Source organism: Acomys minous (assembly GCF_964271855.1).
Source record: "Acomys minous genome assembly, chromosome: 5".
Lineage (NCBI taxonomy): Eukaryota > Metazoa > Chordata > Mammalia > Rodentia > Muridae > Acomys > Acomys minous.
The window spans coordinates 15,097,924-15,125,236 of record NC_140494.1 but is presented as its reverse complement, the minus strand read 5'-3'; the positions used below and the strand labels follow the sequence as shown (position 1 = coordinate 15,125,236).

The window sequence follows — 27,313 nt, the reverse complement described above, 5'->3', positions numbered from 1 at the left end:
AGCAAGGCTCTGTTTAGCTACTCTGGAGGCCAACACAGGAGGGGATTGAGGTGGAGGTCAAGCCTGGACAACTCAGCAAAAGCTTGTCTCAAGAAATAAAAATGTTACCAATGTAATGATACCATTTGAAACTACAACAATTAGAGTGGAAAAGAAAATATTTAGAATTAAATGGCTAAATGCTTTGTGAACTGTGAAATTGCTTTGACATATTGATGCACATGGATTTATTAAAGCTTTATAAACACTTTTGTAAACACTTCAGCATGCTGACATCTTACAAATCAAAGGAAAGATGTAGACACGTCACTCAAAAGGAGCCTTAGAATGTGCAGATTAAACTGTCACAGATCATTGCTGCACAGCAGTTCGGCCAGGACCCCGCCTACTGGGTGATATGACTACGAATTATATGTATAGCCGTGTATTTGTGTATATATTCACTAATACTCAAAATGCATTTTTTTTGGTCTTCTTTGAACTGATCCATACTCTCAGCCCACAACTTGGTTTTAATAGGATATTTCATGATCCACGGTAAGCATTCAAAACATGCCTACAATCTTGTTCTGAAGGTATCGCTAACATTTGATAACCATAATTTTCATGTTTTAGGTCTTAAGTCTGGCACGAACCCTGACTGGAATGAGGTCAAGAGCTGAGAATGACAGAGTAGATTTAGATCAGCACACTTGATCATCAGCTTTCACAGCTTGTTTTGAGTACAGAACAACAACAGGAAGTATTTACACATGGTGTTTATTCTGTAATTAAAAAAAGCACTTTACAAAACTTTGATCTGTAAAACCATATTTTGAGGTAGGCATGAGGCTAAGGCACGCAGGTCACTTCACTGGGCTAGTGAGCGGCACAGCCAGGGTTCAAACCCAGGCAACAGGCTTTCAGAGTCCGTGCTCGTGAGCACTACGCTATATGATGACACCTCTTTACAAGTAGCATTTAAACAGGCATGACTGTTTGTAGTGGCCACTTCATTTTTGAAGAACTGTAAATTAGCCAAGGTTAAAGTTTTAAAATGCCAAGATACATCACAGATCCTAGAGGCCAGCAGCCATGTTTAGAGAAGAACCAAATATAAAAATGATTGTATATACATATCACAGTTGGCTCATTAGCAACTTGACGAATCTGGGGTCACCTGGGAAAAGGAGCCTCAACTGAGGAAGTGTCTCCCTCAGATAGGCCTGTGGCATGTCTGTGGGGGATTTTCTTAATTGTTAATTGATGTAGCAGGGTCTAGCCCACTCTGGGCCTGCGCAGTCTAAAAAAAAGCTAGCTGAGGGAGTCTGGGAACAAGCCAGTAAGTGGCATTCCTCCATGGTTCCAGCCTCTGCTCTTGACTATTTCCAGGTCTCTGTCATACTACACACACTTAGGGCATGTGACTTGAAGGAATCATAGCAACAAAGACACACAGACACAGACACACACACACACCCCTGTATTTAGATATAAGTGTAAGAGGGACTATGGCAGGAAGGTAACAAGGTAATGGGGGATGCTGAAAGGCCAAGAGTATGGAACAGCGAATAGAAGCAAAGGACATTACATATGTGGAACTTAGCGTGAAATCCCCTCTGTGTACTTGTTCGGTTTTTGTTTGTTTGTTTAAAGGTAAAAGTCTCAAGCTGGGCGTGGTGGGATATGCCTATAATCCCGGCGCTGGGAGGTGGAGGCAGGAGGATCAACAATTCAAGGTAATTCTCAGCCACACAGTGAATTCAAGACTAGCCTAAGCTAAAAGAGAGCTGTCTCAGGGCCTCCTCCCACCCCCCTCCCCCAATTTTTAAGGGCCCATTACCTTTCTATTAGAAAAAAAGAAAGACACATTTATTATACACAGTCTCTTCTCTCCGCCCTCCTAAGTTTCCTTTTAACCTAAATAATAAGACCAAATATATAGACAGTCAAAACACTGATTTTTTTTTTGTCCTATTTTTAAACCTGAGAATGATTCAAAGTGAGTTGGCCATGGCAGGAGGAAACAGACCTGCAAAGCTTTTAAGATTTTCAAAGAAAAACAAAATAAATGTCATTTAAAAAAATATATTTTCTTGACACATTCTGAAATTTTTGGGTGACAGACACTATGAGGCTTCAAACATGCAAACAGCTATGTATTGTGAACAAACAGTCCCACGAAGGCAATATTGAATAACATTGTAGCCTCTCCCAAAACAGGTTAGGGAGTTAGGAAGATAAGGAAGTGCTGGATTCCTGAGTTCAGTGCATCTGACTCAAGCTCATTACAGTAACTCAAGCTTAGAGCACCGCACCGAGGTAAAATCTTAGTCAGGATACCAAAGCTCGGGGCACTCGCTGCCTTTTGCTTTTGTCTTCACACTGGACATCATGATTAGAACTCCCAGGCCCAGAACGATGAAAGTAAGTTTCTTCTATTGGGTTTTGCTACACAGGAGAAAAAAAAAAATCTAATCCCTATAGGTTAATAAAAGTTCAATCAGACCTAACTTTGGCCAAGCTTAATTTTATCCTATCTAAAAAATTCTTGTATAAAGCAAGTATCTGCTCAAATATAGGTTATGTTTCAAGGTCATGCAACATATAAAAGTAATTAAATTTAGTGGAAAGGAAATATTAAAATTGCCAGGATGTGACAATAATGTGATGCCACTGGGGACATGTTGCTCTCCTGTTTAGAGGAGAGATACTCAATGCGAACCTCACTCTGTACTCGCTTACTCTGCCTGGCACGCCAACAGGTCTCTGAGTCACACTGCTAATGTCTGTTCAAAGAAGCACAATGGCCAGCCACTATGGACTTCTAGGGGGACTCCTCCTCTATGAGATCAAAAAATCTTTTAAAGGAGTTTCAGGTTCAGACATACAACCTTTGTAATGGCATCTATCGCTTCCAAATGAGAAGAAGCTAGAAGCCTATCTTTCACATTTACTTTTGCACCTGAAATATACCATTAAGATGCCAATGTTTTAATGTAAAAGTAGAAAATATAGTAAAAAATTCAGTGTCACTTATCTCAGATATAAGATCAGTGACTATTAAACAGGAACGATATAGTAAAAAAATAAAATTTATATATTTGCCTAAATTGAATTATCTGTTTGAGTCAAAGTAAAAGGTTTCATATCAACAATCATCGCTTCACTACTTTTCAAACACTGAAGGGGGCACTTGTCTATTCCGACTTCTCAAGCAACAAATACCTACTATTTATGCAGTCCTCTTCAGAAGCAACGGTAATGCACTTGGCAAATATCTTGAGACATTAATATATATATATATATATATGCATACATATATATATATAATTTTAATAAGAGAAAGGAGTCCCAAATACTTTTTCATTTTTTAGATGAAAAAACAAACATCATGAGCTCCATTTCCTGAAGTTTCAGTTGAGGTAACCTCTGCAGGTCTCAGCTCCGCATTTACATTCAGTTCTGACCCTTTTTTTGGCAGGGCTGTGGTCAATAGAATCTGAAGATAATTCTCCAGAACCTGAAAATATAGAAAGAGAAACAGGTGTTTTGGAAGAGGGGCTGGATGCTGGCTCAGCAGGTAGAGTCACCCAGGCTCTCCTGGAGGACCAGAATTCATTTCCCAGCATCCGTGTCAGGCAGCACCCCAGCTCCCGACCTCTGCATGTACCCGCAATTCACATGGACACAGATACAGTCTTCACCTTCAATAAGGTACTTTAGCTGGGCATGGTGGCACACACCTTTCATCTCAGCACTTGGGAGGCAGAGGCAGGTAGATTTCTTGAGTTTGAGGCCAGCCGGGTCAACACAGTGAATTCCAAGACAGCCAAGGCTACATAGTGAGACTGTCTCAAACAAACAACTAAATAAAATACTTTAGAACTGATCTTTAAATTTCTGTTTTAAAGTGGCTAGCAATGGTGTTTATTTTCTCAAGGCATTGGTTACCTCCTAAGGAAGTAGTTTTATACTTGTGACTACCCTGAGACATTTCATTCTGAGTTGTCTTGAAAGGATGCTACAGGCTAAGAGAATGTCTGCTATGGTGACATTTACTGAGAAGGTCCAGGGCACAATGGTCTTTACATATCACTAAGGACACAGTGGGGCCATGTAGTAACAGCATGCAAAGCACACTGTTCATAAAAGACTCACATCACAAGACACATAGAGTTAAGTGCTTTAAAAAGCCAGACTCACTGGGCATGGTGGTGCACGCCCTTAATCTCAGCACTCAGAGGGAGGTGGATCGCTGTGAATTCGAGACCAGCCTGGTCTACAAAGTGAGTCCAGGACAGCTGAGGCTAACACAGACCCTGTCTCAAAAAAATGAAAAAACAAAACAAAACAAAAACCAACCAACCAAAAAAAAAAAAAAAAAGGCCCGACTCAAGAAGGAACAGAATTCCTGTGTACTGAAACCATACTTTCAAACTTGTCAGTGTTTATTTATTGGTCAAAGTTCAAAACCATATTAATGTTATGACTAGTCAGCTTTCAAAATGTAAGTCCTGAGAAAAGTCAAGCTGGAAGAAGGACATAGTTGGTAGCTTTAGTTGTCAGATGGGCTTTGGGCCTTGAGTAAGATGACAAAGTCTTACCCCTCCAGTTTCCTTCATTCTTAAGCCGGGTGGTGGTGGCGGCGGCGCACGCCTTTAATCCCAGCACTCGGGAGACAGAGACAGGAGGATCGCTGTGAGTTCGAGGCCAGCCTGGTCTACAAAGTGAGTCCAGGATGGCCAAGGTTACACAGAGAAACCCTGTCTCGAAAAACCAAAACAACAACAACAACAACAACAACAAAAACCACAGTTTTAAATGGGCACATCACAGTGAGTTTCCTGGTCTCCACACATAGCTAAGCTTTGTTGATCTTCCTCCCCTATTGCTTTCTTTCGTCTTAATATTAGTTTGGTTCGAAAGACTTGCATTCACCATCATACTGAAACCAACACTAATAATACTTTTTTTGAAGCCAGTGGTGGTGACACTTGACTTTAGTATCAGCACTCAGGAGGCAGAGGCAGGTGGATCTCTATGAGTTCAAGGCATGCCTGGTCTACAGAGTGAGCTCCAGGACAGCCAGGGCTGTTACACAGAATAACTGTCTCGAACAACCTCCACCCCCACCCCCCCCAAAGTCTTGAAAACCATACCTTTCATTTGATAGTCAAAAGTCAGCTCTTCTCCAGCATGTATGGTTCTCGTGGAAAATAATGCTATTCTGGGAAGCCGAGTATCAAGGTTATCAATGAAAACACTAAACACCTGAAGATTTGGGTCACACTAAAAAAGAACAATAAAACCTGTTTAAGTAAAGGGGCTCTGGTATGTACCACATAAAATTGTTAACCACCACACGATCATTTCTAAGTTCTGCAAACTGCGTATGTGCACATTCAAAATACAGTTTTCATGTATAAGGGTTTTGGTTTCTGGCACAGTTTCTCTGTGCAGCTTTGGCTGTCCTGGAACTCACTCTATAGACCAGGCTGGCCTCGAACTTACAGAGATCTGCCTGCCTCTGCCTTCCAAGTGCTGGGATTAAACATTTGGTTTGAGATATACTTTATTTATGTGTACGTGCTGGGAAGTACGTGCACACAAGTTCAGGTGCTTCAGAAGCCAGGAAGGGGCGTTGATCCCTTTGGCACTGGAGTCACGGTAGCTGTGACCCACAAACTTGGGTGCTGAGAACTGAACTGAGGTCATCTAAAAAAGCAGCAACACTCTTTTTTTTAAAAAAATATTTATTTATTATTATGTATACACTGCTACACTATTCCACCTGCAGTCGGGAAGAGGGTATCAGATCACATTACAGATGGTTGTGAGCCACCATGTGGTTGCTGGGAATTGAACTCAGGACCTCTGGAAGAGCAGACAGTGTTCTTAACCACTGAGCCATCTCTCCAGCCCCACAGCAGCACTCTTAACCACTGAGCTACCTCTCCAGGCCCTATAGAAGATCTGATCATACATAAAAGAAAAAAAAATACACGTATCCAGTATGTTGCTTCCATAATTAATAACATTTCGTCTCAGCATTTGAAATTTTTTTTCTTTTCTTTTCCCTTTCTTTCTTTCTTTCTTTCTTTCTTTCTCTCTCTCTCTCTCTCTCTCTCTCTCTCTCTCTCTCTCTCTCTCTCTCTCTCTCTTTCTTAGACAGGGTTTCTCTGTGTAGTCTTAGCTGTCCTGGACTATTTGTAGACCAGGGTGACCTTGAACTCACAGAGATCTGTCTGCCTCTGCCCTGAGTTGTCTCAGCCTTTTTTTAGAATTGTAATCCAATTTCCATATATAACAAAGGCATTTCACTTGTAACTATTTCAATAAGAAATATGTGTGTGTGTATGTATGTATACTTTAAATAATTAGAGAATTTGTGTGTGGGGGAGTTGAGACAGGGTTTTTCTGTGTAGCTCTGGTGCTATCCTGGAACTCACTCAAACTCAGAGAGATCAGCTGGCCCCCACGTCCTGAGTGCTGGGATTAAAGGTGTGCGCCACCACCCAGTTAGAGTAATTATTTCAAAATAAAATCAGCAGCACGGAACTCAAATTTTATACTGCATAGTTTCATCACTTTTAAACTTTTGCTTGGAACTGTTCAGTATTTCAAGAACACTAAACTACAGAATATACAAAAAGATGTAATAAATCATGTCAAGAAATTTAAATTGATGTTTAATTATCCCCACGTAAGATGTATGTGCTGGGTAGTAGAGCTGGCCTTCTATATTCAAGAGTCCCACATCTGGACTCAAACAATTGCAGAGTCAACTACATATAGATTAGAAAAGTGTTTATAGAAAAGAAAAATCACAGTTGTTCTCAACATGTATAGGCTAAGTGATCTTAGTCCTAAACAATACAGTACAACTATTTACATTCTATTAGGCATCAGAAATAATCTATACATGATTAAAAGTTATACAGGAACTTTTAAGGATTTTGGTACCTGCAGTGAGTGGGTACTGGGACTAATCCCCTGGGGTACAGAGGAACGATGAAATCTCAAACTTATCATTAAGAAGAAATTACTTAGACGTTTAAACAAACCAGGCAACCAAAAGGGAAGTGCAGAAGGCCTCTGACATTTTACTGCTATTCATACACAACTACTGGTAAGCAATCTATGTATGGCAACACACAAAATACCAGTGGTACCAACCTCCTGGGCTTATTGCTTATTACCTGAGCAATAAAATTATACAGCATACAATTTGAGTTCCACAGTGCTAAATTTATTAAAATATTATTCTCATCTCAATCTCTCTCCTCACACACAAGCATACACACACACACACACACACACACACACACACACACCTTTAAAAAGAATAAATAGACTGTATATCTAAGTTTTTTAAACTTCAACTAAAAATTAAAAAATACCAATTTATAATCTAGGGAAATAAATATTTCCTATCTTGGGTCCTCCTTGCTACTTATCTTCTTTGAGTCTGAATTGTAGTATGGTTATCCTATAGTATATGGCTAACATGTGCTTATAAGTGTGCACATGTCATGTGTGTCTTTCTGGGTCTGGGTTACCTCACTTAGGATGATCTTTTCTAGTTCTATCCATTTGCCTGTAAATTTCCTTATTTCCTTGTTTTTAATGACTAAGTAGAGAGGGAACAAGGTAGGAAAGGGAGAACAGAAGGAAATAAGGGTGGAGATTAGACCTGGGGACAAGGGCAGGAGCCTGTAGGGAAAGGGGCACCACATCTCTGACAAGCTGGAGACCTAAGTCAGAATAGGCCTCTGGGAGGATGTGAGGAGAACCACAGCTGAGACTCCTACTAGCAGCGGCCATGGAGACGCAAGAGGTCACCCTCTAACTAGACAAGACTCTTAGTGGAGGGAGAAGAACACCAACCCACCCACAAAAACCTTTAGCCAAAACTCACCCTGCCTACATGACGTGCCGAGATAAAGATAGAGCAGATAAGCCAGGCCTTTAATCCCAGCCCTCTGGAGGCAGAGGCAGGCGGATCCCTGTGAGTTCGGAGGCCAGCCTGGTCTGCAAAGCAGGTCCAGGACAGCCAGGGCTACACAGAGAGACCCTGTCTCAAAAAAAGAACAACAACAAAAAAAACAACAGCTAGAACAGAGACTGAGAGAATGTCCAACCAATGTCTGGCCCAACCCAAACCCACCCCATGGAAGAGCGCCAACCCCTGAAAACTCTGCCATGCTCACAGACAGGAATTTATCAGAATTGTTCTCTGAGAGGTTCCACCCAGCAGCTGTTTGAAACAGATGCTGAGACTCCCAGCCAAATGTTGGGTGAAGCATAGGGAGTCTAGTGGAAAAGTAGGAGGAATGATAAAAGGACCTAGAGGTGCCAAGAGCTCCATAGTCTTATGGAGCCAGCTAACCAGGGCCCAGAAGGGCCTGTGGAGTTGGAAGCACCAACCAAGGACCATGCATGGACGGGACTTAGGTCTTCTACACAGATACAGGCAATGGGCAGCTTAGGCTTCATATGGGCCCACTAGTAAGGAGAGTGGGGGCATCTTTGACATGGACTCTGTTGTCTGCTTTTTGATTACTTCCTCCTGGTGGGACTTGCCAGGCCACAGGGGAAGAGGGCGAACTCAGTCCTGATGCAACTTGATAAGTTGGGGTGGGTGGGTAGGGAGGGCTCTCCTTTCCAAGGAACAGCAGAGGGGGTATGGGGGAGGGAGAGTGCGACTGGGAAGAGAGGAGGGAGGGGGCTCTGACCAGGATGTAAAGTGAATATATATATTTAGGGACATAACCCTAAATGTTTGAATGCTCTACAAATTTTTAAATTTTACTTTCAAATGTTAACATACTGACATAAAAACAAAACAACAACAACCTAGACACGTGGTGGTGGCAAACACCCTTAATTCCTGCATTTGGAAGGCAAAGACAGGTGGATCTCTCAGTTTGAGGCCAGTCTGGTCTACAGAGCAAGTTTAAGATAGCCAGAGCTATACAGAGAAACCCTGTCTCAAAAAACCAAGAAAAACAAACAAACAAACAAAAAACCAAAAACAAACCAACCCTGTTACCTTTAGCTGTATAGTATTCCTCCCACATCCATGGGAGTATTGTCTAAGATTCTCAGTAGATGCCTAAAACTGCCGATAGTACCAAATTTATATATGCTAGGATTTTGTCCTGTACATATATTCTCAGGGCAAGTTACCTTTAATTCAGCCACACTAAGAGGTTAACTACTAACAAAAACTAAACAACTTTAAGTTATATGAGTGGTCTGCTGCTATGAAAATACCCTATTGTACATTCACCTTGTAGCTTATAGGAACCACTTCAGCAAATCCAAATTGCTAGCATTTCTAATCTTGTGCTTCTGGGCAATTACTGAGTAAAATAAAGTTGCCTGGACACAAGTATTACTATGATACTATGATAATCCAGAGAGCTACAAAGTGACTGTCAGGTAGCACATCAGTGTATATGCACAAGACAAAGGGGTGGTTCATGTCTCCAGCAGGAGGATTCGCTTACTAATTAGAATAGCAAAGAACTTAAAACTTAGAATGAATTATTTCTAGAAATTTCCACTGAGTATTTTTGGACTACAGCTAACTAGGAAACAAACTATGTAAAGTAAAACATAAATAAGGTGCAGGGCTACTACACATTTTGAACTTAGTAGTATCAACTTCTGTAAGATGCCTTGGTTGATATTCTTAACAACATTTTACTTTTGGGGGGGGGCTCCCCAGACAGGGTTTCTCTGTGTAGCCCTGGCTGTTCTGGACTCACTTTGTAGAACAGGCTGGCTTTGAAATCATGGAGACCCACCTGCCTCTGCCTCCCCGAGTGCTGGGACTGCAGGTGTGCACCATACTGCGCCTGGCGCTCCCTTGCTTATTCCTCCCCTCTTCTGCTATGAAGTTGTCTACCTACCTACAAAGTTATTGAAAGTTTAAATGAACCAGGATATGAAGACTGTTATAGAACATAGTAATTGTCGAACATCTCACAGTGTATGTTCATATTATAGCTATAATATCATGATTAACAGGAGAGGCCCTTATACTAAAATACCATGAGTGACTATGTAAAAATGTTTATCCTTCGGTTAAGGAAAAACCATCCCGACAGCACCCGTTTGAGGTGTGTGTCGTATCTGTAGTGTTCCTTACACTATGATTCACAAAATGAGACACATTTCCATATCGAGCTGCATCCACTGTGAACTCATCAGATTCATAATCCAGATCAAAAAGATATGTGATCCCTTTATTGTCATACAGCTGTCCCCGTCTTTCAGCCTCTTCACTTGTGATTACCTAAGGAGAAACACAACAGAACAAAACAGGAGAACTGCAGTTTATAGATTTCTCTTTTTATGGTTAGGGTCTCTCAAACTTCTAGACTCCAAAGATCTTTCAACCTCAGCCTGTGTACGTGGGACTACAGGTGACACTGTGTTCCGCAAACCCACGGAATAATTACGTAGCTACTGTGGAACCAAAGAAGCATTATGCTATATACAATAATACATACAAATATTAAAAAAGAAAACCTGTCAAAACAAACATTCATACAAGCTAAAAGCTAGATAGAAAATGAGGGAAAGTGATGGAGTAAAAGACTGAAAATAAAGTTTGAGGGAAGTTGAAATACGGAGCCACCTTCATTACAATCAGGCTGTGCAAGAGCCATCAACTTCTGCTCTACAGCACACAGATGAACAGAAGTGAGCCTTTACAGCAGGATGCACTCTCAACATGCCCCAGAGCGGTGGTCCTCAATCTTCCTAACGCTGCGACCTTTCAATACAGTGCCTCATATTGTGGTGACCCCAGCTATAAAAGTATTTTTGTTGCTATTCCATAACTGTAATTTTGCTATTATTATGAGCCATAACAGTATATCCAGATACATAGGATATGTACTCTGTACCTCCTGTGAAAGGGTCATTCAATCTCTAAAGGGGTTGTGCCCCACAGGTTGAGAACCACTGCTCTAAAGGTGTATTGTTCGTATCTGTGAGCAAGAACAAATGGAAGCTGGTTATGTAACAGAGAATTTATGTTAAGTTTGCAACAGACCACTTGGAAAGTTTTGCTTTTCAGAACAGATAACAAGGAAATGCTTCAGCTCAAAATCACAGCCAGGGGCTGGGGATGTAATTCTGCAGCAGAGTATCAGGCGCTGGCTAGGTGCCATCCCGTCACCACACGCTCTGCAGTTCTGTTCTTAGGGGTCCAGCTCCATCATCAGTCCAGCTGAAGACACCAACAGTGGTCAGAGTGACCAACGAATCTGGCTGCTGTGGTGAGGGAGAAACCCGTGCCCCGGCTTCTTCCTGAGCAATAATGGAGATTGACTGCTCTGCCAGAGTAGAAGATTAGTGAGCTAACAGACCTCGGTGCTCAGCTGTAGCCCATGGTGAGTACTGCTTTAATGTCTGTGCACAGGATATTACCAGCAAATATGCTAGTGTTTGGAATTCAGAGAATGGTTTGCAGTTCAACGTAGCCAGAATTTAGGTCAGTGCCTTTTAGATATAATAAGTGCTTTTATACAGATTTCACAATACTTATAAAGCATATTCTGCTCAGTAACATCCTTCATGTTGACACAAAAGAAAAAATAAATTTAATCATATTGGGCCAAATAAAGTTTCAATGTCAGTGTGTAAATAGGTAGGAATAACTTCTTTCTTCAGAGCTTTTGTGCAAATATAGTTGTTATATTTAAAATATGTGAATATTTTAAAATATATATGCTTTGCTCAGTGATTATGAATGACAATTATGTTATCTATTTGCTCATGTGAAGTTTTACATTTCACACTATACCAGTGGACCTTTCTTCTAAACCCAAAAATGATTTTCTCTGTATCTGCAAATGATAACATCAAAATATAACAAGTGTTTACATTAGAAAGGTAACTTTCCAAAAGCATAAAGCTCATATGCATAGGATGAATTGAACATACCTCTCCAACATATTCCATGACAAAACTCATCCTTTTAATCTTCACAAGGGTCTTCACGCCCCAGCCACAGCCATTGCTAGTTCTAAAGATGCACAGTGAATACTGTGTGCCTTTCTGTACAATCCTATTGGGACAATCAGGTCCACATCGACACCTTGAGTTGCATTCGTAGATGGGAGTGCCGGGCTGGATTTTAATTTGTTGGTTCTTATTATAAGCCAAAACCACCCCAGCTTCAGCAGGACAACACTTTTCAAAGAAGCAGTCTGTACACGAACACCCAAAGGTAGCTTCACTGTTTAAGCTGATCCCTGGAGCCGGCCTGTACTCATTGATGTAGTAGAAGTCTGACGGCGGGCCCTCCAAGTCCACAGTATTCTCAACAAATATCATCCCTTTGTGGTTCTTCCTTCTGTTGAGGTAATCTTGCCATCTCTGCAGGGCTATTCTTTGCTTGGCTTTCTTTACAATGTACTCGGCCACGGCACGTTTCAAGAATCTGTTCCTGTCTTTTGAAGTGAGTGCCTTGCCTTTCTTTACCCTAGATAAGTAACTACTCTTGTCACTTCTGAACTGCTGCAGTAGCTGTGGACACTTGAGGTTTCTCAAGGGCTCCCACGTGTTTGTAGACTCTGGCCATCCTTTCCATTTTACAAGATAATATTCCACACCCTTAAAATAGAAAAGAAAATACAAATCAGATTATGACAGTTCCTATAATGACATTTCTGTTAATTCAAAATGTATAGTGTCACAAGTTCCTAAGAGTCAAGTATGAGTCACACAAATAGAACTATTGTATGCTCTCCGAGTCACAAGATTTAGTGGAACTTATCATCCGACAACAGTCCCAAGAGGCTTATCTAGGGAAACACAAAGGCACTGACACCTAAGCTGTTTTTATTAAATAGTATTAGGTCAAACAAAAATGTATTTACCTTGATCATGGAAACAGGTGGTTCCAAAGCAACACTAGGCTGGCAGTTCATATGGCCAGATAGTTGCAGGCATTCTCTAAGGGCTGTAAGTTAAGAACGGTCACTGGACATGTGGGAACTTATATCCTCAGTGTCCCTCAGATGTTCTAAAGGTCAGCTGGACAGAAGTCACTGCTAGCCACACATAGCTGGGAGAACCTGAAGTGTGGCTACTCTCAAGTGATGTGCATAAGTGCTACACTGCAGCTCACGAACGTAGATGGGGGAGGACAAATATCTTTACCTTTAAAAATGACTGTATATTGTGATAGTTTAGATCAAACATCCGTGACACTGTAGTTCACATCATATTTCTACAAATAATAATCTAGTAAATGTTTACCTCACTTAGAGAAATTTATGAGTAGTTTTAAGTAGCAGGCATGAAGGTCAGCAAAGATCTACATTTTATCACCTAGAATGTTACTGGCCATCATGGTTTCCGAAATCTCTTTACGCAGTGACTGTGTTTTCCTTAAGATCATCAGATGCCGTTGCTAAGGGCTTCATTTAAAAGACAGTTCATGTACATGACTAAATTCTAAATGATGCCCTTCAGTAGTCAGTTCTTCATCTTAGAATAGTGAGCACATACCCACAGGCCCAGAGTAAAGTAAGCCCAGAAGCACTCCTGAAATAACAAAGTGGGAGGCTCCGTGGTTAAGAGCACTGGCTGCTCTTCCGGAGGATCTGGCTTCAAGTCTCACCACCCACATGGCAGTTCATAGCTGTAACTAGTTCCAGAGGACCTGACACCTTCACACAGGTGTACATGCAGGGAAAACACTCATGCACAAAAATAAATATCAGAGTGATTGAACATTATTTTGTTTAAATTTTGTTTGTTTTTGTTTTTTGAGACACAGTTTCTCTCTGTAGCCTTAGCTGTCCTTGACTCACTTTGTAGACCAGGCTGGCCTCAAACTCACAGCGGTCCACCTGCCCCTGCCTCCCGAGTGCTGGGATTAAAAGCACATGCCACCACGCTAGCTTAAATTTTTTTTAACATGGCATCTATTCCCGTGTATGTACATGCTTGTGTGGGTGTATATGTACCATGGTGCATAAATGCATGCTAATGACAAAATGTATGGGCTCTCTACTTCCACCAGGTGGGTCCCAAGGATTAAATTTAGGTTGTTCACCTTAGTGGTAACTGCCTCTACCCACTACGCCAACCTGCTGTTTCTTAATTTGTAGATATTAAAAACAAACAATCAAACATTACTTATTGCAATAAATTTGCCTGTGAAAATTCCAATAACTTTTAATATAAAGCAGGGATGGACATAATAGCTGTTTTACTATTTATTAATCACCCCGCCCAACACACACAGTAATAGAGCTCAAACTCTGGGTGTGACGCATGCCAGGTGAGCATTAACACTGAGTTAGAACCCCATTCCTGACCCACGACATCAGGCAAACGCCCTATGTTTGACATATCACCGGCACAAAGTGGGCTCAGATGGTTGCACAGGGGGCTGGAGAGATGGCTCTGCTGTTAAGAGGTGACTATTCCTCCAGAGGACTCAGATTCAATTCCTAGCATTCACACAGCAGCTCACAACTGTCTGTAATTCCAGTGGATCTAACTTCCTCGTGCAAAGACACGAAACAGGCAAAACATCATGCATATGAAATAATTTTTTAACAGTTGCACATCCACAAATGAGCTTATTTTATCCTCATTATTAGTACCTTAATGTTTTTAAATTTATTTTAAAGTAGTTTATTTAATTTTATTTCATGAGTGTTGGTATGAGGGTGCAGATCCCCTGGAACTGCATCTTCAGAGCCACCGTGTGGGTGCTGGGAATTGAACTCAGGATCCCTGGAAGAGCAGGCAGTGCTCTGAACTGCTGAGCCAGCTCTCCAGGGCCCCATCAATAATTCTTATAAATTAAAAGAACTCAGTTTCATTTTGAAAATGGTTCAAAACACAGTTGTTGTTTGTTTTTTTCTTTTTTTCTGTTTAGGATCTGAGGATGTGTAACACATACACTGTATTACATGTGTGTATGTGTGGTCATCCCAGAGAGGAGAAACAGAACACCTAGATATACACCAAAGTGTGCCACACCGAGACTCACTAAGGCCTAAAGAAGATGCTCCTCTGGTCAGGTAAAAGTTCGGACTGTTGGTACCAAAGCAGATATGAGATCCAACTGACACTGTCTGAACTTGTCTATTCCCCATAATTTTTTTTGGAGGGTTTGGGGGGAGTTCAAGACAGGGTTTCTCTGTGTAGCCTTGACTGTCCCGGAACTCATTGTAGACCAGGCTGTCCTTGAACTCAAAGAGATCCGCCTGGCTCTGCCTCCTGAGTGCTGGGATTACAGGTGTGTGCCATCAAGCTCAGTTATTGCCCATAATTCTTAAATTCTGACTTTTGATAGCAGAAGAAGGCAAAGCAACACTGGTCCTTTTATTGCAGAAAACAGTAAAAGACAAGTGCTGGCTGCATAATTAAATTACCACCTGAAGGAAATGGAAACTTCTGTCACCAAGCTCACTGCCTTGGTTAATCTTGGAGAAGTAAGTTGTATTTAAAATGGCCAAGGCTTATATATTAACAAATTGGTACCTTCAATTTCTGTGATTTTGACAAGACAGTTTGGAAATATTTTATTTATGGTTTGCAGTTTTTTATTTTATAAGCATATTTTATTTTTAAAATCTAAAAAAGAGATTTCTATTTTTGAAAAAGATTACTTTATAAAAAAAAAACCACTGGTTAATAAGACAAATTTAATTATTTCAATAGCCTACAATTTCAAATAAAAGCCAAGAAGCTTTTTGGCTTTTCTCACGCCTGGGAGGTATAATGAACTACAAGGTATAAAATCTCCTTGGAAAAAATGACAATATGCGAAACAAATACCAATGGATGCCATTTCAGTTTTAAATGCCAAAATAACATAACCAATGCTATAAAACAGAAAGAAGGAAATCAGTATAGGTCACATAATATTAAGAAAGTACAGAGAAAGTAGAAAAATCTCTACTGTCAAAGACTGACAGAATATTTTTATGTATGGAACACAGTAGGCTGGATAAAAGAGAAAAGCAAAAGCTGTGGCTTGTAATGAAGCAACACACACACACACACACACACACACACACCAGTTAAATGATGTTTTTGTCCAGTTTTAAGTTGAGAATGTCGCGCAGCTCTAAGCACTTGGCTGAACTTTACTGCTGGCCACTCCACTACGCACTCTAAGACCATGGTCCGTGTGCAGCCACTTCACAGTCTAACTACAACAGACACTGAGTCTGCTGTCCTCAGCTAGTTAGACACACATCTTCACATTCCTGAGGGGCCAGTGCATGCTGTCCTCTGTGTCTTTGTTCTTTCTCTACTTTATTTACCGGCAGCATGGCTTGTTAGCCCCTTTTTATATTAAATAGGTGTATTATCCTTTTGTGAGAAAAGCTATGATCCTATATAGGCAACTCCTTGGGTAAATACAGGTTTCTGAAATCCCAGTTCTGATTCTCTCTCTGGGCAACCTTACCACCTCATTGATGATTATAAGAATTATATGCTAGTGATTCCCAAATGTTACCTGATGCTTATAGAGTCAATAGCCTCATGATGCTCAATAAAGTCACCGCTGTTTTTCCTAAGCAGATCCTTGCTGTGCAGCTGGCTCATCAGGGTGGGTCTTCTCCACCTCCTGGCACAGGCTGGAAAGCAGGAGGCCATCTTACCGCCTCCTCGTGAGGCCATCACCAAGCTTCACTAGAGAGGGCTTCTTCCTGCTCCTCTATTACAGCAGATGAGGTAGTTCCGGCCCTCTGCTCTTACCTGGATTATCATTCTAATTGCCCAGATGGTTTCTCTGCCTCCATACTGGAAATACTCCAGCCTGCCCTCCATGATGAAAGTGTCAGAAAAACAGAAAATCCACAGAACTCACACTTACACGACATTATGCAGATAGTGTTCTGCTTGCAGATGGTTACAAGTTCCCATGTTGCCTACGCACTGAGGTTCAACCTTCCATTTACAACAATGCTATTCTCAATCTGGATGCTGGGGAGGGTAACAGCATAGTAGAACGCTTGCCTAGCATGCCCAAGGCCCTCGGTTCCACTCCCGGCCACACAAAACAATCCCAAATGCTTCCTCAGTAGGCTGTAGTGGTTCACACCGACAGTCCCAGATGCTCCAGAGATGAGGTGCGAGGGTTCTTTGAGTTCACATACACAAGTGCCAGCCTAGGCAACACAGCATGACTACATCCAAAAAAAAAAAAGAGTCAGGGCAGGAAGATGGCTTAGCAGGTAAAGCCACGCCTACTCCAGGCCTGACAACCTGAGTTTGATCTCCGGGATCCACATGATGCAAGAAATGAACCAATTCAAAGTTGTCCTCTGACCCCTACATGCATGTCAGAGTACACTCCCCACTCCCAGAACACAAAACAAACAAACAAACAACCATCAAAAACAAAACAAACATTCGGAGATTGGTTCCTGACACCTCTCACTATAATTTCCCACTATAATCCCATTCATTCACGACTCTCTGACCACAGTGAACTTACCTGAACACGCCAGACTAGTCCTAGTTTTCTGATGCTTGCTCACAGTGTTCTCTGTGATTAGAATACCTTCTGACATTGCCTAGATAATTTATTTTAATCTTATTTTACATGTGTAGGGAAACCTATTCACTTACAAGTGAATGTGTATTTGTGTAAGCCTATGTTAGTGTTTAGGCACCATGTGTGTACAGTGCCCTTGGAGGCCAGGTCAGCAGATTCCCTGAAACTGGAGTTACAGGCAGTTTTAAGCCTCCATTGAATATGGCAAACCCAACCCATATGTGCAAGAGCAGCTAGTGCCATTCTCCAAAACCTCACTCACCTTTTAAAATGGCTCAAAGATAATTCCTTCCTGACATCTGTCTTAGGGTTTCCACTGCTGCAAAGAAACACCATGACCAAAAAGCAAGATGGGGAGGAAAGGGTTTATTCGGCTTACACTTACTTCCATAGTACTGTTTATCACCAAAAGAAGTCAAGACAGGAACTCAAAACAGGGAAGGAACCCAGAGTCGGGCTGGCGCTGAGGCCGAGGAGGGGTGCTGCTTACTGGCTTGTCACAGGACCCCTGTACTCCATGGCTCTATACCTCCCTCAAGATGACACCTTGTAAGGAGGTGTAAGGAGCTGCACTCTAGGTCTACCCATGCTTGTGGTTTCATCTTAACTTTGGGCCACGTTCTACTGCACTTTCTATTCCTTGAAGGAGTCAGGCCGTCTTCTGCATCAGCACCTACAGTCACTGCCGCCCCTTGTCTTTTCTTTTCTTTTTTCTTTTTTGGTTTTTCGAGACAGGGTTTCTCTGTGTAGTTTTGGCTGGCCTGGAGTCACTCTGTAGACCAGGCTGGCCTTGAACTCACATCGATCTCCTGCCTCTGCCACCTCAGGCCACCCTGCCTGGCTCCCCTTGTCTTTTCATTGACTGAAACTAAGTTTAACACATGTTTCTATTAGATAACTGCCCAGTCTCTCCACAGTTAGGTCGGTCTGTTACATCAACAGCACCTTCACTATAACTAAGTACTTTGTACAAAGACTTAGTATTTTGCTCTGAGTGTAACTGTTTCACTAACTACTATGAGTAACCAAATCTCCAATAGAACCTGCTAAGGACAGTTTCCTAGAGAGCAGCTGCAAAGAAGGGGACCAAGAACAGCCCCTCAGAAACTTATCTACATTTCAGGGGAAAGATAGTGAGAAGCAAGGAGATTCTGAAGAACATTAAATAGGTTGGGGGGCTGGCATCAAGAAATAGCAACAAGGGGCTTAAGAGATAACTCATAAACTAAAAGCACTTGCTGCTCTACCTGAGGATCTGGGTTCCATTCCCAGTGCCCACATTAAGCAGTTCACAACCACCTGTTAATGACCACAGGGAATCTGACCCCCTCCTGGCCCCCATAGGCACCTGCATGGTCATACACATCCACACACTTGGGCATATGTACACAACAGAAGAATAAGTAAATACTGAATTTTTTGGATTATAAGACACACCTGACCATAAGATGCACCCAGTTTTTAGAGCAGCAAAACAAGAAAAACAGTAAAAACAGCAACCGGAACATAAAGCACACCCTAATTTCCCCACTTTTGGGGGGGAAAGTGTGTCTTATCGTATGAAAAATATGGTATTTAAAAAACAAATAGCAATAACAGTAAAAACTGAAGTCATCCAACTGTTAGAATAGCAATATCTATTGTAAGCATTCCACATTAATCCATTTAATATTAATTATACCCTAAAAGATGATTGCTATAACTACCCTTATTTCATAAAGAAACTAGAAGACAGATGTTAAGTTGACAGGACCCAGAATTTGAATCTAGGCAGTCTTCCATAGACAAGAGTTTCAAAGAAGAAAAGAGAACCAACAGTGGTAAATGTATCAAACTAGTACAGAAAACTTTAGGGTCCTCAAATTTGACAACAGGTGGTCAGCGACAGGGGCACACATATTGGGATAAAATGGGTGAAAAAATTAAAAGTAAATCCACAGGAGAAAAAAATTGTTTTTACAAATCATGTGTCTAGGGATTTGTATGTATAATATGTACCTAACTATAACTAAACAATGTAGAAGAATACAATTTTAGAAACTGAGAAAGGGGGTGGTAGGATGAAGCAGGAAAGATGGCTCAGTGGTTAAGAGCAATGGTTAAGGTTCCAGAGGTCCTGAGTTCAGCTTCTAGTAACCACATGGTGGCTCACAGCATCTATAATGGGATCTAATGGCCTCTTCTGTCTTGTAGGCATACACGAAGACAGAGATGCACAAATAACTAAATCATACAAACAGAAAAAAAGAAAGAAACTGAGCAAGGGAGGGGAGGCCTAAAAAGATGGCTCAGTGGAGAAGGGCACTTGTTAGGCAAGTGTGAGGACTTGAATTCAAATCCCCACTACCATAAAAAAAGCTGGACATGGCTGCATGGACCTGTAACTCTAGCATTGTGAGGATAGAGGGGCAGACTCTGGGAGCTCAATGGCCAGTTAACGTAACGTAAATAGAAGGCGTCTGGCTCAGCGAGAGATCCTGTGTTAAAAGAATGAGGCTAAGATGGACAATCTTTCTCTAGCTTCCATATATATCCACAGAAGCACTTACATCCATGTGTACGTACCAGACAGACAGACAGACACACAATAAATAAATAAATAAACAAATAAATAAATAAAGTAAGTAAGTAAGTAAGTATTTTTAGAGTGAGCCAAGAATCTGAATAGTTAGCTCACCGCAACAGATATGAATGTCCAGTAAGATAATGGTAAAAAGATGTTGGACCACCACAGAAATGTAAATAAAAACCACAGTGAGATGTACTTCTCATGGCAACAGCTACACTGAAACTCCTATACCCTGCTGGAGTGGAAGCAAAATGGTATGGAACTCTGGAAAAGTTTGGCAGTTCCAAAAATAGTTTTAAAACAAAAGTTTCAGCCGAGCGTGGTGGCGCATGCCTTTAATCCCAGCACTTGGGAGGCAGAGACAGGCGGATTGTTGTGAGTTCGAGGCCAGCCTGGTCTACAAAGTGAGTCCAGGACAGCCAAGGATACACAGAGAAACCCTGTCTCAAAAAAAAAAAAAAAAAAAAAAAAGTTTCTTAGGACCTAGCAATTCCACTCCAAGAGAAATGAAAAATATATCCACACAAAAACTTGCATATATGAACACTCATAGCAGCATTATTTATAATACCCCCCAGGTGGAAATAATTCAAAGTTGTCTGTTCCATGATAAATGTGACGAGCCACACAATTTAACGTATATGGCAATAGAAAGGGAAGAAGTACAACATTACACTACCATGCAGATGAGCCTTAAAAACATTCTTCCAGGCCGGGCATGGTAGAGCACGCCTTTAATCCCAGCACTTGGGAGGCAGAGGAAGACAGATCGCTGTGAGTTCAAGGCCAGCCTGGTTTACAAAGCGAATCCAGGATAGTCAAGGCTACACAGAGAAACCCTGTCTCAAAAAACCAAAAACCAAAATAAAAGAAAACATTCTTCCATGCTGGGCAATGATGGTGCACGCCTTTAATCCCAGCCCTCAGGAGGCAGAAGGAGGTGGATTTTGTGTTTGCGGCCAGCCTGGTCTACAACCCTGTCTTGAAACAAAACAAAACGAAACAAACAAGCAAACAAAAAATCAACCAGCCAAAAAACCCAGTCATTCCAAGGGTGAGTGCAGTGGTGCTAACTTGTCATCTCAGCTCCTCAGATGACTAAAGCAAGGAGGATTCCAAGTTCAAGACTCTTGTGGGCTTCGGGGTGAACTCAAGGGCAGCCCGGGCTCCTTTAGTTGAGACTTCATCTCAAAAGTAAAGGGTTAGGGAATATAGCGCAGTGGTGGAGTTCTTGCCCAGTACATGAGAGGCTCTCAGTTTAATTCTCAATATTCCAAAATACATCAAAACCCATTATTCAAATAGGCGAAGACCATCATTAAGAAGCATGTGTTTTCTTCTTACATACAGTGAGCACTGGGACAAGAACACTTGTTCCACAAACAGGACCTGGCTGAGTTCAAGTCCCAGCAGTCACAAAATCCCAGGCAAAGCCGCACGCACCTGTAATACGCTGTTGTGGGGACAGACAGGATGACTGCTGAGGCTTGCTGTCTGCCAGCCTAGCTCAGGCTCAGCTAGAGTCCCAGTCCCAAAGCAACCAGACAGAGGGACAGAGCAGGGCAAGTATGGTCCTTCTCTGGAACACAGAGGAGGAGGAGAGAGGAAGAAGAGAAGGGGGAGGTCCCCCAAAACACTACAGAAGCAGAAAAGAGATTTAGCAGTTTCTTAGGTCTGATAATGGAAAGCTGGGCAATAATGATTAGGTTTGGAGATTCTGTGTAAGGTAATGAAAAAAATGTTCTAAAACTGACTGACTGAGTATACTAAGATTTGAAAGGCATGGTTTTTCTTTTGTTGTTTTGTTTTTTAACAAAGTAGAAAGGAGAGGCCAAAGGAAGGTATCTAAAGTTCAGAGAAGATGTAAATATGTTATTTACTGTCACAAATGCTTGAACTTATCATTAAAAAAATACCAAGCTGAAAATATAGTGTATGCACTGGAGAGGCTGGAACACGATGGCGCTGGGCTCAAGGCCAGCCTGGGACTAAGTAGAACGCCCATCTAAATTAATTAAACAGAAACCACACGTTTAGGCAACGTCCCAGGAGAGTAGACAAGGCTGGGTGACATCTGTGAAAGACTAGAGATAGAGGTAACTAGTGCTGAAGGCAGAGTGAGAATTAAAGGCTTACATCACGAAGGTGGGGAAGTATCTCCAGGTGAGTAACGGAAGGGGAGGAAAGATCCAAAGCAGTCGAAGCACTGGAAAAACTGCGGATACAAATGAGAAAACAAAACAACAGGCAAAAATCCTGTCAAGTGGACTTGAGCAATATGAGAATTGTAGAAGAGTTTGGTTTTTTTTGGGGGGGTGGGGGGCATTACTGGGGCTTTGTGCATGCTGGGCAAACAATCTGCCACTGAGCTGTAGTGTCCTTTAAAAACTTTTTTTTTTTTTAAAGTAAGTTGTTTGTTTGTTTTTGGTCTTTATAGACAGGGACTCTCTGTGTAGCCTTGGCTGTCCTGGACTCGATTTGTAGGCCGGGCGAACTCACAGCGATCCACCTGCCTCTGTCTCCCGAGTGCTGGGATTAAAGGCGTGTGCCACCACACTCAGCTTTTAAATAAGTTTTAAGGAGTCTAAGATACCCAGGATGGGCTTGAGCCTCTGGTTTCAGCCTCCCTAGTAGCTAGGATTACACATCTACACCACCAGGCACAGTTTAGATGCATGTTTTAATGGAGCTAATGCACATGATTAGATGATCCTGTCAGCCAGACTGGTCAGCCTAGGGCTTGTACACCAAGATGGTTCACAATCAGGCTCTTTCAGGAGTCGGGTGCTGAGTATGGGGAGCAATCTGTGTGGGGAGGGCAATGCTACCTACCACAGGAAGATAGCATTTTACAGGAAGAAACGGACTTGAGGGGGGGGGGGAAGAAATCCTATTATTTAAATAGGATTCTTGATTATTTATCTGCAAGAACTGAGATTAATGGCCAGTTCTCAGAGGAAGGCTACAAGCAAATGGATTACTGAAGATATAATTACAGGGTTTCTATCAAAAAGCTTAGAACAACTCATTTTTAGACAAAAAAAAAAGTGCAGAGCAATTAAATTAGGTTGCTTAAACTGTAAAATATGAAACAGTGGCCTGAAATGACCATGAGAGCCAGCCCATTTTACCACACCAGAACTTCTCACACACCGAACTTGCCAGGGTGACAGGGAAGTACGCAGGACGATGCTTCTACAGTTGCCTGAAACCTCGGGTTCCTTCCAGGTGTGTGGGAACCAGGACCCAGGAATCACGTGAATTACAAGAGAAGTCAACCTGACAGGAAACCTTTGCTCTGGTGATCCACATGGGGATAACCAAGCGCTGGGTGCAGACTGATATAAACACCCTAAACATTCTAATGCGAGAGGATGTTAGGCTTCAGATCCTCTCAGTGGTACTCGGCAACATCGGTGACAGTGCACAAAAATCTATGACTTGCAACCTTAAACATTAAGAAGAGCTTTGCTTATTTAAGGCTCTTTCTGCACTAGAGCAACATAAAACACTGCAGCGTGAACAGGTCTCTGTGAAGGGGCTAGACAGTGCCTTACCTTTACTACCTTGTAGTCACACAAGTACTCCACCTCATAATTGTTTAGATTCCTTTCGGTGATTCCAATCGATTTACAAGTGAGTTTTTCTTTTCTACATAATTCCTGAAGAGTATCAAGTGAAACTAGGCAAGGAACACACCAGGCTACAATAAGAAAATAGAATTCTTTACCAATAAAATAGCTACTAGGTTGAAACAAAAACTTAAAAACCCCTCAACTGACAATTTTATAGTCTAGAAACGCATATGACAAGAAGCCAATTCTGTGTGTTTAAGAAAAAGTTCCGTGATAAAGAACTATTTTTGGTGAGTTAGTTTACTTTCCCATAGACTTCTTCCCTCTGTTTTACCCACAATGGCAAATTCTTGGTTGACTAGTTAAAATATTTCACGTCTAAAGTTTCTTAGGATTACATATAAAAGCAAAGATAAAAAGAGGTAATTTTTTTACTATTCCATTTTATTCTACACAGAATATAGCTGTTCTCTTAATAAGCCGTTCTCTAAGATATATGGTTAGAAATATATCTAAACTATATTCTAAGACAATCACAATTTAAAAATAACCTTTAGTTTCTTTTAATCAGACAATAAGACCCTGCCCGTTGGTGGACCACCTAGCTACACAACTTTGGGAAGGTCCCAAACTTTCTGAGTATCAGATCCACTGGGAAAAAAAGTGAGGGTTGATGAAAACAGAGGCGACCAAACAAAATATATAACTAAGTCATCAAGCTGTATTTAGTTCTCCAAGGTAGTAGGCAAAAACCTTCGGAGGTAAATTTCATGAAAGGGAGAACATAATCGCTCTAACTTCCCAACACCCCTTCCTCACCCTCCCCGAGTAAGACCTTCATTTCCCCACTCCAGTCACTGCAAAGGGCTCCTGGTATTTCTGGCACACGCAAAAGGCAAAGACTTTCCCTCAAATTTGCCAGAATACATTGATTGCTTAGGTGTGGTGGTTTGGGAGTAGGAAAGCTGTGAAAACAACTTATAAATCTCTCCCACTTAAAATCTTAAGGCTGTTTTGTTTAAAGCTAATCTCTTTATGTTAATCATCTGCCGTTTTTTTAAAATTTTAATCTCCTTGCCGAGAATCCAAAAAACACAACCCTATAATAGAGTGGTGTTGAATAGCGTTATGTATAATCATGTTATTACAATGTATCTCACCTCACCACAGAAAGGCTACATTTTGAGCATTTTGGAAGTATTAAAAAAAGTTGCAAACACCCGGTTTTCAAAATTCCACAGCCCATAATGATGGAAGAAAACCGTCTCATTGTCCAGATTATTTTACAACATCCCGCTTATAAAATCCTTCCACACCCCTACACTCCCGACACGCTTCAAGGAAGTAGAGTTGGGGATAATAAAGTGTCACTATCCGAGTGGAGCGGAGAAAAAAAAGCTGACGAACAACCCTTTCATTTCAGAATGCTTTACCCATCCCAGACTTTTAAAGAGCGCGCGACTCGAGCGCACGAACGCACGCACGCACACTGCGTGTCCCCGGCTTCAGCATCCACATAAATAACGCGCAACTTGCAGCCGGGGCTCCCCAAAGTTTCCAGGAGCTCAGGGTTGTGTCTGCAGACACCCCGCTTTCTCGGGGAGACACTTCACAACGACGCCAGGCCCGCGGGCACCAGGGGTCCCCTTTCTTCGGCACCGCACCTCACCCCCGCTCTCCCCCACCTCGGAGGTGGCGACCGCTGCCGCAGCAGCGCGCATGCTTTCCTGCTCACCCTTGAAAGAGGCAGCGCGTGCACACACGCCACCGGCGACCGGGGCCCGCGGGACCGGGGAGCACGCTCGCTTGGAGCCCGTAGCCGTCCGCGGCGAGCGTCCCGCTCTCAGGTCGTCCGCGCGGCGGCGTCCCGCCCCCGTCGTCGTCCGCCTGGGCTTGTGCCTCCGGAGCGGACCTGGCGGCCGGTCACACCGCGCTCCTGCCTCACCTCCCCACTCCTCGGCTTTGGCCGCCGCCATCTTGCGGAGCTTTCATTCAAACTGGCGCGGTCAGCCGGAGTAGCTCAGCTGGCCGGACGCCCCGCCCCGGCCCGCGAGGGACTCCGGAGCTGGGAGGCTAGAATTAACGAGGCGTCCTGACGTCACGATATATGACCTCAAACGTGGTAGCCTTGGCGCCTGCGTCGAACGGTAGGGGCTTGACGCGGAAGCTGGCCCCGCCCCTCGCCGGCTAGATGCTCGCTCTGACTCCCATGCCTGCCAGGATTCCCTAGGTGGTGCTTGGACTCACTCACAAAGACATGGCGTGCACGCTACAAGGGGCAAAATGTGCGGCGCATGTTAGTGTGAACAAGTAGCTTCTTTCCCACTTCTGTTCCTCAACCCCTGAGCCCAGCTAGGTCCTACTAGCTTCTGTGATTACAAGTCTTTCTCTTCCTTTGGACCATTCTCCCCTTTGCCCACTATGCTCTATGGCTTTTCAATGTTTCATATACATAGTCAATTATAATGTATATGCAATTCAAATATAATAGACATATACAATTCAAATACAATAGGCACATTCAAAAACATTTTCCTGTGTATCTCCTATGTGCCTGGCACTTGAACAGACAAGAAAGGCAATGAGTTTCCTTTTGGAGTTTTTTTTTGTTTTTGCTTTTTGTTTTGGTTTTTCGAGACAGGGTTTCCCTGTGTAGCCTTGGCTGTCCTGAACTCACTTTACAGACCAGGCTGGCCTCGAACTCACAGCGATCCGCCTGCCTCTGCCTCCCGAGTGCTGGGATTAAAGGCATGCGCCACCACGCCCTGCTTCTTTTGGAGGTTTTTTGTTTTGTTTTGTTTTGTTTTTCTAATGAGACGAACAGACAAGCAAACAAATAGATATACTATTATTGTTTGTTTCACGTGCTCAGGTTGGTCTCAACTTTGGTTTGAACTCCTGACCTCTTACTTCCACCTTGGTGTCCTGGGATTCCAGGTATAAACACTTTAACCTGCGAATAACTTTCTAGCTCCTTCCACTTTGCTGCGGCTATCTTCTTATTAGCTAGGTTTTAACATAAATGTTACTTCTTCAGAGGCCTCTCAGGCAGCCTGCCTGCCTACAGTTCTCTAGTTCATCTTTAAAATCATTTGTCAAGTATTTGTATCTGTAGAATCTTAAAAATGTTTTTGGTCGGGACTAGAGAGATGGCTCAGAGGTTAAGAGCACTATCTGCTCTTCCAGAGGTCCTGAGTTCAATTCCCAGCAACCACAAGGTGCCTCACAACCATCTATAATGCCCTCTTCTGGCCCCCAGGCACACCTGCAGGCCGAACACTATGTAATAAATAAATCTTTTTTAAAAATGTTTTTGGTCTTACAAAGTTTCAATACAATTTAGCAAAGGAGACTTGGGGCAGGAGGATAGCCCAGCAGAATAGTGCTTGCGTTTGAATCATAATATTGTATAAATGAAGTGTTGCCTTTGCTTATGTCATCAGGAGTCAATTCCACGGCATAGAGTAAACCCAGTGTTTCAACATTTAACAGTGTCTGTTTTCTATTCCAGAACATCAGTTTTCAGAGTGTGGTAGAGTGGGCCTGAAGCCCTTCAGGAAAGCCATGAGCACAGAACTGCAGTCTAGCACTGTGTAACAACTTTGTATCCTTGTCATGTGGTTAGCAGCTCTG

At 42.3% G+C, this 27,313-nt stretch overlaps 1 protein-coding gene across 4 annotated transcripts; it reads right to left on the bottom strand.

The window, feature by feature from the left end:
* Positions 1–1,749: 1,749 nt before the first annotated feature.
* Positions 1,750–25,793, bottom strand: SUV39H2 (SUV39H2 histone lysine methyltransferase). 4 transcript variants are annotated; one of them, XR_014779261.1, is made up of 7 exons: positions 25,416–25,792; positions 23,663–23,808; positions 11,944–12,615; positions 10,139–10,285; positions 5,142–5,271; positions 3,212–3,502; positions 1,751–2,430 (listed from the first exon to the last, which is right to left on the bottom strand). XR_014779261.1 is itself a non-coding variant. In XM_084781786.1 (6 exons), the coding sequence occupies exons 1-6, from the start codon at positions 25,654–25,656 to the stop codon at positions 3,396–3,398; spliced, it is 1,443 nt and encodes a 480-aa protein (XP_084637912.1). In that variant the 5' UTR covers positions 25,657–25,792; the 3' UTR covers positions 1,752–3,395. The 4 variants fall into 4 exon arrangements, 2 of the variants coding, with proteins under 2 accessions (XP_084637913.1, XP_084637912.1); XR_014779262.1 differs by having other exon boundaries at positions 1,753–2,430; positions 3,342–3,502; XM_084781786.1 differs by having other exon boundaries at positions 1,752–3,502.
* Positions 25,794–27,313: the final 1,520 nt, after the last annotated feature.